Here is a 19372-nt window from a genome sequence, read left to right as displayed (position 1 = left end):
CACACACACACACACACACACACACACCATTCACCAGCAAACACACACATACACACATACGGACAGATCATAGTCACTAGCTCGCCTAGTTTTCATTCCTTTGGGAGGAAACCGGAGGACTCAGGGAAAACCCACGCCAACAGGGGGAGAGCATTCAAACCTGCACACAGAAGTTGGGATTCGAATTTACAACCATGTCACTGACCACTGCAGCCCATTTACCTCAATACCCATATAGCTATATATCTTGAAATTAATTGCAGATTGCATTCAATACCATATTACTATTCAGTCACCACTTATTGTGTCAAGAAACAAATGACACTTTTGCACATGGTATACCTTTCACCTAATGGTGAAACGCCATCTGTATGGCCGCGGTGCTGTACAGACAGGTTCGTTCACATTGTACCCATCTGTGAGCGGAGGAAGAGGAGGAGTCGTGGGAGCACGGAAGTGTGCAGACAAACTCGCAGACTTGTGGACACCACCATCAGTCCTGACCCGCACCCTTCAGCACCTTCAGTCTCACGCCTGACGGAGGATCCTCGGAGGAAGACCCTGGAATACGCCCTGGAATCTCGTCTTTACAGGTAATATGAACGCTGGCGAAACTGCTGACCGCGTTGGACCAGCACTCTGGTCCAACGTGTTCTTATATGCAAATATAACATGTATGAAATGAAAACATGCATTATGGAACCAACCAGACATGCAATTGACCTTGATTAAAATTGCCAAATTCAATAATATTTTTCAAATGAGCTTACAAAAGAGAGACCACAATAAATAGTCTTCAAAGCGTGGACAAAAAAACAATGATGTATGATATGATATATTTATCCTCAGAATCATCAGTTTGCACGCGCCATGCATCCTGTTGCACTTCATTCCACTGAGAAAACTGAAAATCAAGCAGGCAGTGGAAAAACTGCTCGCTTATCGCACCTAGGTCAGATGACGCAGACTGATGAGCACCAAGAATCTGTAGAATGCTTGGTGGAACGATTCTTGTGGCGGCCTGGTATGCTGTTTCATACGAGCTGAACAGTACAAGCTGTCAGGCAGTTCAAGCAAAGCTTCTCCTTCTGCATAATTATATTGCTATAACAATGAGGAGTCCAGTCAAATTTACAGGAGCAAGGCACCCGAGCGCTTCGTGTTTGGGTGCTAGCAGCCTCGCCTATAAACCAGAAGACCACAAAGTCAAAAGTTCAAACCCCTGAGTGTCTGCAGGGGGTCGCTCTGGATAAGGGCGTCTGCTAAATGCCTTAAATGTAAATGTTTGTGGGTTCAAAACCTGCATCATTTACTGATCTACTGCTGAGTTCAAGTAGATCAAGGTGACCCAAAGTGCCCCATCGAACTAATTTCTTCCATCCTGGCAACAGTCAGTTGTTTTCCTACAGATGTAAAGTGAAGGGCAAGGCTGGATATGTCAGTGATACAATAATACAGCCTCCTCTCAAACATTTGTGCTTTTAGTATTTGGTTTTAGGGTGTTTTTATACCAACTTGGCGCTAAAGAACAGAAAGAAGACTCTTTGTGGTCAGCCTCACTTCAAATGGGGCTTTAGTCTTGTCACACTGTCCCTACTAAAAATGTTACTTCTTCAAAAAAAAAAGAAAAAGATTATTTGATGAATATTGTGCAACAGGCTAAGCACCGTGTGGGTCATGCTGTTTTTTTTCTCCTTTCACAGAATTGTCACTCATAAAAAGCAGTCCCCTGAGTGGAAGTGCTATTTTCAGCAGACTTTGTGCTTGTGACGCACACTGTGTTGTTGGCTTGGCTTGGTTAAGAGAAAATACTATGTGATCTGTCTGTAGATCATAATGATCATGATGCAACAGCCTACAGGTCCCCTATTTCCTGCCCCTCCCCTAAAACATTGTCTCCACCGACCGTCATGGCTTCCAAAGGTGCAAAGCATTGCAGTTGCTTGGCGATTGGATGTAAATGAGCACATATGTTTGTTTTTGTTGTTCCGTCACGAGACGCTGTAGAACGAGTGGGTTCATTTTATTCTACAGACTTCCTGTCTGTGCCAAACATTGTGGTTGGTGGATGGTGTTCATGACATCACTTCCACGAATGCCCGCTCAACTTCTATAGGCCGCTGTGCTCCTTGTCCCGCCTCTCTCCTCCTTATTAGCATTTAAAGCTACAGACACAGAAACGGTGCGTCCTGGGGAAATCTCATTGTGGGACTGTATAGGGGATGAAAAAAATAGTTTTGGGGAAAAACCTAAAGGTACCTGCTCTGCTCTTCTCCCCAGACATGCCGTTCTCACGTAGCTTCCTGTCCGAGGAGCAGTTCCTGTGCTCCATTTGCCTGGATGTGTTTGACAACCCCGTCTCCACTCCCTGCGGCCACAGCTTCTGCATGGCCTGCATCGGCTGCTACTGGGAGGGCAACAAAGTCTGCCAGTGTCCACTCTGTAAGGAGATCTTCCAGAAGAAGCCAGAGCTGCACATCAACCGCACCCTGCGGGAGATCACTGAGCAGTTCAAACGTATGACAGGGTCGGAGGGCGCCTGTGGGGGCTTCGGCAGGGAAAGAGAACGGGGAAGATCAGGAGACCATCTGGTCAAACCTGGCGAGATGCCGTGCGAGCTTTTCACTGAGATGAAGAGGAAGTTTCCCAAGACCTGCGCCATGGTGGATGCCCCGGATGCCCCGGTCTGTGTTGTGGGCTCGCTACCTTCAGACATCTCGCTGACGACTGCCAACCCATCCCAGGCATCGCCAGTCGCGCGCCCAGCGTCCATGAGGAGGTACACCCTGAGTGGGCCAGCAGACTCAAAACGTATGCCTCGTTGTCCCAGGCATCACCAACGGCTGGAGCTGTTCTGCAGAACTGACCAGGACTGCATCTGCCTTGAGTGTGCAGAAAGTGAGCACCTGTCCCACAGCATGGTTCCGGTGGAGAAGCAGTGGCAGGAGAACAAGGTGCGATTGGAGGGAACTCGGGGGGGCTCGTTGCTCTGCTTGTTGTTCTGAGAAGAAGAACCAGGTTCTTCCTGCTTGTTTCCTTCTTCTTTCCTGTTTACTCTTGTGCTTTCAGGCTCACGTAGAGACCACAGAGTCAAAAATACAGCAAATGATCAAAGAGAGGCTGACAAAGATGGAAGAGATCCGATCGTCCCTGTCAGACATTAAAGTGAGTTCATTACAAACATACAGCACACTGCATGGCCCAATGTCAGTATGCCAGCCTTATCCGTCCTGCAGAAAAGCTGGCACCTTCAGAATACATATGGATCCATTTTAAACAATAAGAAAGAATAAGAATGGATTCGGCAAATGAGCCGGTTTTGGATTGCACACCAATACCCAACAATATTGCTTGAATATTGCAATCCATTTTGTGAGCAATTAAGGCCACGATTATATGAACTGGGCTATATTAATGTATACATGCACGTGAGATAGTACATTTTTAGAATGAAAAAATGAACTATTCGTATGAACTAAACTTTAGTTCACCACTGGTTTTATGGTGACAATGTGTAATTATTTACCTATAGTGATTGTGAAATGCCAGATTCAGTGTCATACTCAGTATCAGTGAGTATTTTTAGTCAGTGAACACTTTACCCATCCTATCCCAACTTTTCATCGTCCAGGTGTCTGCAGAGAGGGAAACGGAAGGAAGCATGCGTATCTTCTCGGCGCTCGTGTCATCCATTGAGCGCAGCCAGGCAGAGCTGCTGGAAGTGATCGAGATGAACCGCTGCTCGGCCGAGCACCAGGCAGACGGGCTGATCCGCCAGCTAGAACAGGAAGTGCAGGAGCTCAGGAAGAGAAGCACGGCGCTGGGAAACCTTGCACAGTCAAACAACTATGTCAACTGCCTGAAGGTTTACACCTAGAAATCTAACACCCATTTCATGATCAATTACACTGATTTCAATTATACTGATCTAATCCCAGATCCATGAGCAAAATAACCTGAAATGCAAAATTTACAGAGTAAAACATACCCAGGTTTACACAATTGTTCAGTCAGGAGTTGGCTGAATTAAACTGTAGCCTAAGAAATAAATTTTAATTTAAGTAATAATTTTTCTAATCAGATTTACAAAACCCCCTTTATGGTCCATCGAAATAAATATACAGTAGAGGCCAAAAGTTTGGACACACCTTCTCATTCAATGTGTTCTCTTTATTTTCATGACCATTTACGTTGGTAGATTCTCACTGAAGGCATCAAAACTATGAATGAACACATGTGGAGTTCTGTACTTAACAAAAAAAGGTGAAATAACTGAAAACTTGTTTTATATTCTAGTTTCTTCAAAATAGCCGCCCTTTGCTCTGATTCCTGCTTTGCACACTCTTGCCATTCTCTCAATGAGCTTCAAGAGGTCGTCACCTGAAATGTTTAGCACTTGTTGGCCCCTTTGCCTTCACTCTGGGGTCCAGCTCACCCCAAACCATCTGGATTGGGTTCAGGTCCGGTGACTGTGGAGGCCAGGGCTCCACTTTTTGTTAAGTACATAACTCCACATGAGTTTATTCATAGTTTTGATGCCTTCAGGGAGAATCTACCAACGTAAATGGTCATGAAAATAAAGAAAACACATTGAATGAGAAGGTGTGTCCAAACTTTTGACCTGTACTGTACTTCAATGACATTCTGTTATTGTTACAAAAGTTAATTGTTCTCTGTACAGACCTACCCTGCACTCTGCAGTCCTCCAACAGTCAGGGACTGGTGTGATATTTCTGTGACCTCTGACCTGGGTACCAGCAAAGTATACGAGTCAGTGTGCCAATTGCTGGTGCACTTTCAGGAAGAGATGAAGAAGCTTCCGGAAGTTGGTAAGCACAACCAAGGTAGCAATTTCTTTGTGCTACTTCTACAACTGTTTGATTTAAGTTTACAGGAAATGGCTTATAACGATCCATCTGCTGTGTTGCAGTGCCCCCAAGTGCTGAAGCGGGCACCCTGATAAGATCACAGCCAAGTAATTCATTCCACTAACATGCACTAATTTCTCTGTAAAGCTGCTCAGTTTGAGTTCAATGAGACTAAATACTGATTCATTTAAAATATATATGCATATATAATTTGTGTTTCAGAGGTAAAGAGGATACAGGAGTATGCAGGTAATTGCTATACGCACAGAACTTATGTTCATATAACAAAAAAAATTTCTCTAAACTATATTTTTGAATATGAGCAGACTGTCACCTCTGCCTATGCTGGCAACAATTCCTTTTTCTGGAATTCCCATTCTCTTGCAAAATGACTAAGAGGCGACATTACTGCAGACATTCCTGAATCATTCCTGATTCCTGAATGCTAATTACAATCTTTTGGTCATTGAAATGCCAGGCATGCATATTTGCAATATAAATACGTATAGACAGAGAGACATTTCATTTCTGGCCTGGTCTCCATGCTTTGTGACAACAGTGAACGTGACTCTAGACCCAAACACCGCCCATCCCAGGCTCATCCTCTCACCAGACAGGAAGCAGGTGAGATGCAGTGAAAGGCACCAGCCCCTCCCAGATACCCCGGAGCGATTCGACCGTGTGGTGTGTGTGCTAGGTCATCAAGGCTTCACCACGGGGCGTCACTACTGGGAGGTGGACGTAGAGGGTAAGACGGACTGGGACGTGGGTGTGGCAAGCCACTCAATCAACAGGAAGGGCAAGATCACTGTGAACCCCAGCAATGGCTACTGGTTCCTTAGCCTACGAGACAAGACCAACTATGCCTTCCGCACTGAGCCTTCCACCAACCTCCCAATCAGCCTCCAGCCACAGAAAATCGGGGTGTTTTTGGACTATGAGAAAGGCCAGGTGTCCTTCTACAACGTGCATGCCAAGGTGCACATCTACACCTTTGTGGACACCTTCTGCGACACCATCTACCCATTTTTCAGCCCTTGCACGAACAAGTCAGGCAAGAATGAAGCACCACTCACCATCACTCCTGTATTGCTGGACTAAAGGCTGTAAGGTGCAGGTTCCATTCCTGCTCCCTGATGTAATTACAATAAGTCAGTTGGATCTCCAGGACGTCCATGATTGAAGTGTGCCAGCGCATGACTCCACAAATGATGTCTAGTTCTCAGGAGGATTGTTTCGATAAGTGCGTTCCTGTAAATACTTGATTCACGTTATCCAAAAGTTTTGTTGATGTATGACCTATTTGCTCTCTTTTTGGTGACTCTAAGAAATGTTAAAAATCCATTTTTGTTACCATGAAATCATCACTCAATACTTATGAATATTTCAGCATACCAGCAAACCGCTTTCAGAAATAAACTGTAGCTTCAGATATTTAGAATGAACAGATCATTAGACCTGACATAAAATCTGGTGAAATCTTGTACAAGATCTTCACCGGCAATCGTGGCTTCCCCACATCACTTCACATCACAGTTCACAGATGATCATTTGTATTTTGGTCTATAGCATTTAGCACAATTGCTTGTAACACAAGTAAGCAATACCTGAACTATATGCTAGATTATATGCAGGCAAGTCTTGTAGTTGAATACTGACTGTAACCCTGCATTACTCATTTTAAAATACATTTAAAAAATAATAAATCTTGATTAGGCATTTTAAATTTCTTTCACTGAATTTAATGATACCCATGATGAATTGAAAGGGCACTACATTGGATTTTTCCAATGAGATATTTTACTTTTTAATGCACAGACATGCAGGTACAGTTCTGAAATCTTCTTGAATAGATTCAAACAAATTTAAAGCAACAGCTCATAATTTATAGGGTACAGTTGATGCAATTGTGCATTTGGTTATTTTCTGTGTGTATACTATTGTGTCTCTATTAGAATTCAGCCCCAACCGCATATTGATAGTTTTTAGAAATGTATTCACTTTTGGTGGATTGATAATAAGTAATTACTTAAAATAATGGAGTTTCACAATTTCCACCTGTACTGAAAATATAGCATATATTAAGGTTCAGCCTTCTGAATTAAATTACAAAAACTAATGATCAGCCGGAAATTGTGTCAGTGGATGGTGATTAAACTGGCATCACATGGAAGTGATGTCTTTTTTCTGTTCAAATGAATGGTCCATTGAACAATTTAAAACATTGTTGTTCCTTTTCTTGACTATATAATTTTAGAATATCTGAATAGTCTGCTGTAAATTACTTTGATCTGTCCAATTACTTTTCAATAAAAGTAATTACTAGACTATTGCAACTTATTAACTCACATTAACAAGCACAGTCAAATGAATTCATTGGCTTTTTGATAGTAATGTTGACATTTTTGGCATTTACTAACCTGAAATATATCATTTTATCTGTATGCGAATTGGATGAAATTTTGATTCCCAAACCAAGATGGCGGATGTGTTGAGGTATGCCACGCACCAGTCGACGTTAAAACTTCAAATGCCAATTCAAGGTCTGTTGTTACAATGCGTGTGTCTCAAGTAAACTGCTGCTTAGATGTCTCATTCAGCCTCTCAGCATGCGTGAATTCTGCCATTAAATTTGAACTGGATTCCAGGTCCATTCAACCACACTTCTCCAATGGTACGAGCGAAGATCGCAGACTTTTGCACTGCGTACGCAATGCATAATATTTCATAAGCACAATTTAACGAAATCTTGTTGTAGGAGTGTAGTTTAAAATACCTATATGCAGATTCCATTTTGAACATAAAATTATGCTGTACTTTCAAAAACCGCTTCTCTGTAGATTTATTCACGGCTCGGTCGTAAATAGATTCATGACAATAAAAAAAGTGCCTGTTTATGGTTCTTTAATTCTGTATTCCACCTTGGCCCTGATAGACGTTCGTTCATTTAAAATGAGCGCCAGCCCCTCCCAAGATGGCGGCGCTGCTGACGCATTCGCTCCCCAACGCGTGTCTCTAGTAAACCGCCGCGTCGTGTGTTTTTAGGAGCTGCTAAATAAAAAGTCGCTGTCATTCGCTGATCTACCCAGCAGGGAGCAGCCTGCGTCCGCGAACGCCTCCGGAGACGGCAGAAAGACGCGGGAACTCGACCCTGTGTGCCATCTTACTGATACGAACGACTGGCGAACGACGACTAGTCCGACAACCAGGTGACCTTTCACCTGCTTAATGAAAACCCGCCCCCCTCGCCACCCCAGGATCCTAACGGTCTGTGCCTCTCCGCGAACCGCAGGCCGCTCGCCTGGGCACGTCGGCGGTAACTGGCGCGTAATAAAAGCGGGCGAGGGTTGGACGCCGCCAGGTGGCGCCCCGCGCCGTCGCGCCGCCGGAGGCTCGGCGACGAAAGTGAAGTGACTGACGTTGTGAAACGCTGCAGCGCAGCACACGGTGACATAACGGAGCGTGTCCTCTGCTTTTAACCATTAAATCAGTGGCACCTTGGCGGCTCGGGATTCGAACCGGCAACCTCCCGGTAACGGGTCTGTTTCCTCACCAGCTAGGCCACCACCGCCACCATTCGGTGATGATGGTGCTCTGTGCCTGGCCGAAAGTGTCATAGTTTCACGAATATGAATGTACCATTCAGTAATACAGCACAACTATCACTTTAATCGTTTTTAATTATAATTAATAAAACAAAACGAGCCATAGCATCTTTCTATCTGTCTGTCTATTTATGTAACGTACAATACCTGTAAATTTAATAAAGCTAATAAGTAAGTTATTTAACCCTAACTTGCAGCTGATTCGGTATGAAAATCAAGACTAAAGTCCAACAAAATATTATTTTTTTTAAATATATACAGGCAGCATGCGTTACGTATGAATAACTTCATAAATTATTTTGTTTAGCTGTTGTTCATCATAGCTGAATTTTAAGTAGGAATGTTTGGCATCAAACAATTACAAACAGCCTCCCACGCTTGAGGCACTTGAACTTGATTGTTGTAATGAGCGTAATGTAATCTTATTTACATGTACCATACAGTCTGTGCCTACTTGCACTCCTCCAGATTGACCAAAACCACCGTTCATATTTACATTTACAGCATTTACCAGACGCCCTTATCCAGAGCCACTTACAATCAGTAAGTCGTCTTGCTCAGGGATACAATGGCAGTAAGTGGGATTTGAACCTGGGTCTTCTGGTTCATAGGCGAGTGTGTTACCCACTAGGCTACTACCACCCCGTAATGTCACTATGGGCTTTAATAGAACTATTACAGCTGAAACCCTGTGACCTTTGACCCTTTCTGAAGGCAAAACTCCCCAAAAAACCTTACTGGATGAGAAACGAGGATGAAACGTTGGGAGGGGAAGTTTATATTGGGACCACTGACAGCATGCAAGGTTGTGAAAGTCCAAATCTGCCCCAAAGCACCTAAGATTCATAAAAAAGAGGAAACACAGGCCAATAATTAGACAAATTTACTTAAGTGAGAATCTCTTTGCTAAGAGTTTAATCAGTTCGTGACACTCAAATTCAGAATTTCTCTTCTGGCATATGGGACAGTCATCAGAGAATTGGTCTTCATCAATGTAGAATAAATGCCCTACGGCGAGAAGGCCAATTCAGATGTTTTCGATTATTTATTGATTGTATTTTGTATTGCAGCGCAGATCTGATTTCTATCGCACTGGTTTCAGTTGCAGTGTAAAGCCCTCCATAATGCAGCTTGTGAGGGTTCGATGTAAATGCTCCCAGTCCACATGCTCGGCTGGGTTCACGTGAGTTGTTACGAGACTCGCGGCTTCACCTTTTACAAGAAAAGCAAGAAAAACTTTTTCTTTTTTTTTTTTGGGTGTAATTGCTAAAAGCAGCGACGCACACACCTAACAGCCATCCAGTCTGGTCCTGACGAGTGTGACAAGACTAACAGGTATTCTAACTGAAAAGGAAACATATTCTCAGGGTTCGGATGGGTGTGTTTAGTCTTTATTGTTTGTGGTGGGTGGGTAAAAGTAGCCCAAAAAAACCCAACTTATATTTCTTTCTCGGTTTTCGACTGTTCCCTGTCCATAACAGGTCGCGACAGTTCATCCAGCTGTAATTTCTGCGGCCCATTACCACTCGTAAGAATGTGGAATGTGAACGGTAGGACCAGATTTGCAAGGCAACCGTTACTGAGAAAGCACAGAAATGCCACATGATGACGAGGTGGCACGGATACACGCAAACCGAAAGGTGCCTCCGCCCAGAGCAGACTTATAGAACGCCAAAGGTCAGGTATGCAGCGCGGTCACCCTTCATAACTCTGAGATGAGTGAAGAGAAGCTGCCATCCGTTTATCTGGTGACATTTCCACTCCCCTGACGAGTTCTAGGAACTCTGGTTCTGTCGGCTCTGTGAAATACTAATAGAAAACAGTTTTACGTACAGTACGGGCCAAAAGTTTGGACACCTTCTCATTCTTGTGTTTTCTTTATTCTCATGACCATTTACATTGGTAGATTCTCACTGAAGGCACCACAAACTATGAATGAACACATGTGGAGTGAAATGCTTCTCCAACAGTCTTGAAGGAGTTCCCAGAGGTGTTTAGCACTTGTTGGGGTCCAGCTCACCCCAAACCATCTGGACTGGGTTCAGGTCCGGTGACTGTGGAGGCCAGGTCTCCACTTTTTGTTAAGTACATAACTCCACATGTGTTCATTCATAGTTTTGATGCCTTCAGTGAGAATCTACCAATGTAAATGTTCATGAGAATAAAGAAAACACAATGAATGAGAAGGTGTCCAAACTTTTGCCCTTTACCATTTAACGCATCACAATAAGTGTGAGGGGAAGATGCCATTTTAAATTAACCTTTACTGATACGGTTCATCGTTTTATAATGGGAGCAACGTTTCTGAAATACAGTTAAGATAGATGAGAAAGTTGATAGGCGGGAGGGAGGGGAGGAGAAGGATGAGGAAGCAGAGTGTTCTTCCCCAACCACTCCAACAGCCCCGGTGACATACCATTCATTCTGACACCTACACAGCCCATCTCTCTCGCTCTCTCTCTTTCTTCTCTTTTACGGCATGTCTGCTGCCTCGCTCTCTTTCATACGGCCTTCCCTTTTTTGTTTGCCGATCATGTAATCCAATGAATGATAAAGTTTTCCGCTGTTATTTATTATACACTCATTATGCGTTTGAATACGAGTCCACTTTATCCCAGCGGCTAATCTTTCACTGTCATTAAAGTTATAATTATTATGGTGACATACAAATGCACATATGCTGACCTATAGGTCAAACAGACCAAAAAAATGTCATTTATTTTTCCTATACTGTAGTTAGCTCTGCCCTAAATTTCACCAGGTTATTTCATCAGTCCAGACCATAGAATTGGTTTGAAGTGGTTCTTTACCATTATCCCTGTCCCGTGTTTTATTCTCGGTTTAGAACAGTAGTGAATCCTAGTATTGCTAACCCTATAGTGCCTCTTTAGATACGCAACCCAATTGCAACTGAGTTTTAAAAGCTTTTGCAAGGTCGGCCTGAAAAGTCGCCGCGAGTCGGCATTTGAGCTGGTATCTTTAAGTAGCTTTAAGACCTGCATGGCCAACTAATGGTCGCATTTTTGTAAAATCCTACTGATGTAATTTTATTGTATGTTTTTTTTTTTCGTTTAGCCTTTCAGACGATCTTCGCAGATACATTTTACTTAAGAAGGAAACTGCATGTTATCCATAGGATTGCTTGTATTTGTATGACATTTTAAGTTTCTGATTAGCTTTATCCTTTAATCGGGTGAAAACGTAATTTTTTCCCCACAAACCCATGGATTTTCATTTGTATGAGCACGTTAAATTGGACTGCTGTAAATCACCTTATTACATTTACATTTTACATCTAGAGCGACGTACAATCAGTAGTTACAGGGACAGTCCCCCCCCCCGGAGACACTCAGGATTAAGTGTCTTGCTCAGGGACACGGTGGCAGTAAGTGGGGTTCGAACCCGGGTCTTCTGGTTCCCCACTAGGCTACTACCCACCCTGGCACTTATTATCACAGTGACCTCAACTGCCAAATGGCGAGATCTGGCAACGCTTCGTCCCGACCAGCTCGGTTCTGCCGGGGGGAACCGGTCGGACGGGTCGCGCGCCCGGCCCGGGTCTGTTGTCACCGTTATGTCCCCGCGCATGCGCGCTGCGGCCCCGCTGCCTCCGCGTACCTGCGCCGGGAAACAACCTTTGAATTGTCGCCGCGGCTTCGGGCGAGAGCGCGTCTCCGTCCTGCGTTTTTTTTTTGCGTTCTTTCTTTCTTTCTTTATTTCTTTCTCTCTTTTAAATACATGCGTGTGCGTTTTAGGGGGGATCCCGTACCCCCCACCCCGCCCCGGAGAGAGCTCACCTGCGCACAGGTAGCGGCGGAGCGGGCGTCGACGCGGCGGGAGAAGACGGCGCCGCGAAACCTCCTCTAGTTCACTTCAGTCGCGCGTTTTCTTTTTTTCCCTCTTCTCTTCTTCTCGCTTCTTCTCGCCCTTTAATTGTACACATTCCCCGGGCGGCGAGCGGACGCCATGCCCCGAGCCTTCCTGGTGAAGAAGTCGGGAGTCTCTCCCGGCAAGCGGAACTGGAGCGAGCTGCCGGACCACGAGCGCGGAGACATCTACGTCCCAGGTGCGGCATAACGGGTCGGGGCAGACCCCACACAACCCACACGTATTTACACACATTTATCACGGCGTGATAAGTATGTGTGTGTGTGTGTGTGTGTGTGTGTGTGTGTGTGTGTGTGTGTGTGTGTGTGTGTGTATATATATATATATATATATATATATATATATATATATATTTACACCACCAACGTGACCATAATGGTCAACCAGCCAAACCAGTTGGACGGAGTAGCTACTGCCGACACGGAGCGGCCGCAGTCGGCGGTTTTTATTGCAGTGGTAATGCCGGGTCGGCGTACCTGGCCGGGTGTGTTGTTGCTGGGGCGTGAACCGCCGTCGCCGCTCCTCCGGGGCGACCTTCAGACCCGACTCTCCTTACCGCTTCCTCCGCCGGCGCAGATAAGGGAGGCTCCGCGTTAACTAACGGAACCGCGCTGTACCGCAATACTGTTACCACCACCATCACCACCACCAATCACAATCATACCACTAATAATACTAACAACAATAATATACAGTGCAGGCCACGAGTGTGGACGCGCCTTCTCATTCAATGTGTTTTCTTTATTTTCATGACCATTTACGTTGGTAGATTCTCACTGAAGGCATCAACACTATGAATGAACACATGTGGAGTTATGTACTTAACAAAAAGTGGAGACCCGGCCTCCAGAGTCACCGGACCTGAACCCAATCCAGATGGTTTGGGGTGAGCTGGACCCCAACAAGAGCTAAACACCTCTGGGAACTCCTTCAAGACTGTTGGAGAAGCATTTCAGGTGACGACCTCTTGAAGCTCATCGAGAGAATGCCAAGAGTGTGCAAAGCAGTAATCAGAGCAAAGAAACTAGAATATAAAACACGTTTTCACTTATTTCACCTTTTTTTGTTAAGTACATAACTCCACATGTGTTCATTCATAGTTTTGATGCCTTCAGTGAGAATCTACCAACGTAAATGGTCACGAAAATAAAGACAACACATCGAATGGGAAGGTGTGTCCAAACTTTTGGCCGGTACTGTTGCTCCTGTAGAGTTTGTTTTAGTTACTCTACTTTTGTCGCCCTTGTCCAGAGCGAATTACGACCAGTAGTTACAGGGACAGTCCCCCCTGGACACACTCAGGGTTAAGGTTGTTGCTCAGGGATAATAGTAAACGGTAGTAAAGCGCGGTTTGATCCCGGGTCTTCTGGTTGCCCGCCCGGCAACTTCCACCCAGTTGCGTCGCAGCCTGGGCCCGACTCGGCGCGGCGTCTTTTGTTGTCCACCGTGTGTGTGTGTGTGTGTGTGTGTGTGTGTGCGCGCCTGCTGTTGGTTAATGTTTAGTGCACCGACGGAGGAAATAACGGGCCTCCTCTCCCGCTACACCCTTAGTAAACACCGCGCGGCCCGTCTGTGTGTAAACTCTCCGGTTACCCGCGTCTTGCCCTCTCGCAACGCGGACTACTGTGCGGCGCCGGCAGCTGTGGGCCACTTTTCCTGCATTCGGCGTCCTCGCCCCACCCATTTTTTTTTTGTTTGCTTTCGTTTACTGAGCAGCGTGTGTGTGTGTGTGTGTGTCTGCATGCTGATCATCCGCATCATAAAAGTCGTCAGCTTATCGTGTCGAGGGGAAATAAACCGACCGACTATTTGCTTTATTGGAAGGCAGTAAAACGGCAGAAGTTACCGACTAACAGACACGAGCGGCCTGTTGAAACGCGGATTCTCGCGTGAGACGTTTGCAAAATCACGCCTCGTCGCATTGCACCATAACACGTACGTGCTGCAACCGTACACGACAGACCGGACGAACCCTGGCTCACGGGTGGGCTGCCCGGACAAGCCGGAACGTCCCTGCCGCGCCCCGCCAGCGGTCAGTTCCCCCCGAAGCCTCGGGCCCGGCGCGGAGCCGGCGGCCCAATGAAAAACCGCGGAGATTCGCATTCGTAACGACAGTTTGACGATGGGGGGGGGTGGAATAATCCCGCGCCACCGGCCCGTCCCGTCGGACTGGTATGGCTGTAACTGGAGTGTCTCCGGCGGGAGACAAAGCGCTTGTGCCCCCACACGCAACACCGTCACACACCTGCCATTCAGCCGGTCGCTTTCTGGTGGCCACCCACGCAGTCCCGGGCCCCGGGGGCAGAACTGCCACCGGTTCCTGAAATGCGCCTTGCTCCACTTCATTTTGTCTTTCTGTCCCTCTCAGCAGTCTCCGTGGCGCCTCCGTCGCTCGTGGGGGAGACGGAGGCCAGTCCCGCCGAGGTGGCGTTGTGCCTGTCCACGCGCACGAGCCACAGCCCGGACGCGGAGCGCGACGGCCACGGCCCCTACGCCCGGGCCCGCGCCGCGGAACTGCCGTCCTGCACCGCGCTGGGCCAGCGGTCCGTCCCCGGGCACGAGAGCAGGAAGAGGCCGGAGGACAGCGCCTACGTCCGTTCCAAAATCAAGGTGAGCTTATGGAGAGAAAACCCCAAAATAAAAACGTATCTTTCGTTTCGAATTGGTGGGGTGGTAGTAGCCTAGTGGGTAACACACTCGCCTATGAACCAGAAGACCCAGGTTCAAACCCCACTTACTACCATTGTGTCCCTGAACGAGACACTTAACCCCCGAGTGTCTCCAGGGGGGGGGACTGTCCCTGTAACTACTGATTGTAAGTGGCTCTGGATAAGGGTGTCTGGTAAATGCTGTAAATTGAAACTTCAACCATGGAAACAACAAAGGTTGTTCCTTGGAAGCAAGGAAATGAAACAGGGCGCAAAGGTCCATGTCCACACGAGAATGCTTTTCTCTAAAATGGAAAAAAGAAGCACCCAAAGTGTTCTCATAACGCTGTTTCCATGTGGAAGCAAGGCCAGCGAGAAGAACTCTTTCGTGTGAACTCTCTACGTCTCTCGATGGGTCACCTGCGATTGTCCTAGACTGCTAGACCCTTTCAGCAATTCCTCCCCAGGTGTGTATAGAGTTTTTTTTTTTTTGTGGGGGGGGGATAAAACCTTGCTCCATTCATCATCGGCATCAGTCCCAGCAGTCTAGGACCCATCGAGAGACGTAGGCCCCGTCCACACGAGAGAGTTCTTCTAGCTGGCCTTGCTTCCACATTATGAGGAGAACGCTTTGGGGGCTTCTATTTTCCATTTTAGAGAAAAGCATTCTCTTTGCGCCCTGTTTCATTTCCTTGCTTCCAAGGAACAACCTTTGTTGTTTCCATGGTTGAAGTTTCCAACATAGCAGAAGAGGACGTTTAAACAAAGCTGGGGGAACATCACCATTTACCTGCCTGCCACAATGGGCTCCAGAGTGAATTCCTCCAACCCGACCTGCAACCTACAACAGGTTATGCCTGCCACAGTGGCGGACGACGCGTTCGCAGAACCCGATAAGGCCACTACAAGAAAACGTCTCGACGGTGCACGTTTCTAGTGAAAAGACGAGGCTGGAGAACTCGCCGCAGAGGAGAACTAGATGGCAAATGAGGAGAACGCTTTGGGTGCTTCTTTTTTTAGAATTTGAACGCCCATTTTAGAGAAAAGCCTAAACCTTTGCGCCCTGTTTCATTCCTTGCTTTCCTTTCATTTCCAGCAAGGTTGTTGTTTCCAAGGTTGTTGTTTCCATCATGGCAGAAGATGGCGTTTAAACAAAGCTGGGGGGAAATCACCATTTGGTATTTTAACATAAAATATTTCAATACCAGGTCAGGAAGGGAATAGAAATTAGTGAAAGTGAAATACTTATCGCTTTGTTTCATGAGCTTTAGTGTACTTTTGTTTTTTTTAGCTCTCCCATCTTTGCAATAACTCCACATGTGCAGGCTTATAACATCCATATGTGCGTCATGAATATGTTACGTCCCGATATCGCCGGAAATGCAAGATGTATTAGGACTTAAATGTTTAAAACAGCATCAAATAAGTTGGTTGAGGTGAGACCTCATACTGAATTCTCCTCATTTCCTTCCAGAGTTGCTTTACCTGGCGATGCTACATTGACCCAGATGCTCATTTCCACCCACAGGTGACCACGGGTGAGCTTCCTTCTGAGGCTCCGCCTCAAGCGACCAGGTCCCCGGGCATTGCTGACGCGCTTCCCTTCGCCCCGGCCGCCGCCGACTCCCCCCCCCAGCTCGTCCGCGGTGTCCGGCACTGGGAGCTTTGAGTGCCAGGTTTGCCAGAAGACCTTCCAGTTCCAGCGCATGTTGAACAGACACCTGAAATGCCACAGCGACTCCAAGAGGCACCTGTGCACCTACTGTGGGAAGGGTTTCAACGACACGTTCGACCTCAAGAGGCACGTCCGCACCCACACAGGTAACTCCAGCTCGAAATGTTCCTCATACTACATTTACATTTACATTTACAGCATTTATCAGACGCCCTTATCCAGAGCAACTTACAATCAGTAGTTACAGGGACAGCCCCCCCCCCCTGGAGCAACTTAGGGTTAAGTGTCTTGCTCAGGGACACAATGGTAGTAAGTGGGATTTGAACCCGGGTCTTCTGGTTCATAGGCGAGTGGGTTACCCACTAGGCTACTACCACCCGTCATACTGACCCCCCCCCCCCCCCCCCTCTGCTTCGCCGCAGGCGTGCGCCCGTACAAGTGCGAGATGTGCGAGAAGGCCTTCACGCAGCGCTGCTCCCTCGAGTCGCACATGAAGAAGATCCACGGCGTGACGCAGCAGTTCGCCTACAAGGAGCGGCGCAGCAAGCTGTACGTCTGCGAGGAGTGCGGCCACACCGCGTCCACCCAGGACTCCCTGTTCCGCCACCTCCACGCCCACCACCCCAACAGCGCCTTCCTCCGCGCCAAGGGAGCGCGGAAGCTAGGCGGCGCCGCGACGCCACCCGGGACGTCCCAGGGCGCCGCCGGGGAACAGTCTTCCCTGCCGGGGTCCCCTCTGTCCCTGAGCAGTGACGACGCCACCGGGTCGGGGAGCAGGTAGAGCATGGCGGCCGTTACGAGACCAGCAAGGGACATGCGCATGAAGGAAAGAGGACACCCCGAAGAACCTCCGCCGCAGTTTCTGCTTTGCGTTCATACTTAAGGCTCAGAGGACCTTACGCACACACCGGGATGTCCCGGTACGCGATGCCAACAACGCATCTTGTCGTTCGGCTTCCATTCTGTAATAAACGAAAGCAAAGGGAACGTGTTGTCGCCCTCCTCTCCCAGCTACGGCTTATTAACCAACCGGTTATTTTCGTGTGTTTGCGTACTTGGCGTGAGGCTGGCAAACGAGCATTATTATTCACACGCAAATACCACCGCTTTCTCTGAACAGTTCCACCATTAACAATTTAATAATCCAGGCAATGAAGCTTGATCCAAGTGACTTAAAAGAAAGACAATGGTTAATTGTTATTATTCCTGATATTGGAAAATATGATTTGCACAAGGATTATTCATAAACACATGCTATGAGTTCTTAAAAGCATCACTAGAATGTGTGCCATATTAAGATAGTACTCAGGATAAAGAAATGATGTCTTCTTTGTTTTTTTTAAGTGATTATAATATAAATGGGAAGGATGAATGAAATCTTTTATGCATATGTGAACAGAAGGATTCTATTTTTCATTACTGCAGTTTGAACGTCCATACGGCAGATGGCCAGTATGTGTGCTCTTCAAGTTCATATTAGATGTAGGTGTCCTTATATTGGGCTTCCTCTAGTTTTGTGTGAGTGTGTGTGTGTGTGTGTATATATATATATATATATATATATATATATATATACACACATTTTTTTTTATACCATTACATCCTGAATGTGCCTTTGTGTTTTGCTTCGCATGTCTATTACCCAGGGCAAAAGGTTTCACACGTTCTTGCAACTTTTAGCACTTAATGCGTCTGATGCTGGTTTTGCTTCTGGGAAAGTGATTGGACCAAAGGGAAAGCTTCACCACCACGTGCCTTACTGAGCAGGTTTTTGGGGGAACGTGACACTTTACCTTTTCTGCCGGAGGGAAGGGTTTTGTAAGAGTTTGCGGTAATTGCTGTAATGTTGCTCAACATTAAATATACCATTGTGTGCTCACATGCTGAATTTTAAATAGAGATTTTTTTTAGAAAGAACTGTGTATGTGTACCAAATTATGTCAAATGCATTTTACAAAAAATATTATAAATCAAATGAATACTTATTACATTAAACTAGTTGTGTGTCTACAATTCATATGTAGCGCATTTCTAAAATCAAGTCCTGACAAACATAGTGGTGCGTGTGTGTGTGTGTGTGTGTGTGTGTGTGTGTGTGTGTGTGTGTGTTGAATTCCAGATCCTTGTCAGGTCTTGTTGGTGGAATCCAGAGGATGCTCATCTGCTGAAGGGTCTCAGAGCTGCACATGAGTATGGCAAGCCAAGAGGTTCATTTAGCGTTAGTGGAGTAATTCAAGAGCAATTCATGGGAAACATGCAAAATTGAATAACAATCAAACATGATCAAAAATGGCTGATGTACCAGACATACCGCTCATATTTTCTGATTCCTGTTTTGTACACATTTACCTATACATATTTGAATAAATATGACGCTTACTGAGCTCCAGTTTAATCTGTCCGCATAAACATCCATGTGAGATAAAACGAACTAAATTCATAGCACAAAATATATATATATATTTTCACGCTCGATTTATAACGCTCATCAAACAGATATTTTTTTCTCCTGGTCGTCGTAATAAATCGAGCTTTGCCCGCCCGTGCTGGTTGTTTGCTGTTGCGTTGGACGGCCACTAGGTGGCGGTGTTCGGGGTGGATGCCTCACAGGAGGTTATTCTTGAACGATAAGGCGCTGCCCTCCCGTCGCACGCCCACTGCAAACGAGGAAAACGGGAAAGGCTAGTC

At 46.2% G+C, this 19372-nt stretch overlaps 2 protein-coding genes across 3 annotated transcripts; both read left to right on the top strand.

Moving 5' to 3' along the window:
- Window positions 1–59: 59 nt before the first annotated feature.
- LOC114797024 (E3 ubiquitin-protein ligase TRIM39) lies at window positions 60–7195 on the top strand. Of its 2 annotated transcripts, none has more exons than XM_028991630.1 (8): window positions 60–593; window positions 2281–2954; window positions 3070–3165; window positions 3632–3865; window positions 4682–4829; window positions 4931–4975; window positions 5091–5117; window positions 5428–7195. In XM_028991630.1, the coding sequence occupies exons 2-8, from the start codon at window positions 2283–2285 to the stop codon at window positions 5967–5969; spliced, it is 1764 nt and encodes a 587-aa protein (XP_028847463.1). In that variant the 5' UTR covers window positions 60–593; window positions 2281–2282; the 3' UTR covers window positions 5970–7195. The 2 variants fall into 2 exon arrangements, with proteins under 2 accessions (XP_028847463.1, XP_028847455.1); XM_028991622.1 differs by having other exon boundaries at window positions 4682–4844.
- Window positions 7196–12120: 4925 nt separating this feature from the next.
- On the top strand, window positions 12121–18679 carry ovol1a (ovo-like zinc finger 1a). The gene is given in 5 exon segments (XM_028991754.1): window positions 12121–12539; window positions 14733–14971; window positions 16538–16642; window positions 16644–16830; window positions 17107–18679. Coding segments are annotated over 5 exon segments (990 nt in total). The 5' UTR covers window positions 12121–12439; the 3' UTR covers window positions 17466–18679.
- Window positions 18680–19372: the final 693 nt, after the last annotated feature.

This window comes from Denticeps clupeoides, chromosome 1 (genome assembly GCF_900700375.1).
Source record: "Denticeps clupeoides chromosome 1, fDenClu1.1, whole genome shotgun sequence".
In the NCBI taxonomy this organism is placed as follows: Eukaryota; Metazoa; Chordata; class Actinopteri; order Clupeiformes; family Denticipitidae; genus Denticeps; species Denticeps clupeoides.
The sequence above is the reverse complement of the archived record's forward strand: the minus strand, read 5'-3'. Positions and strand labels throughout refer to the sequence as shown.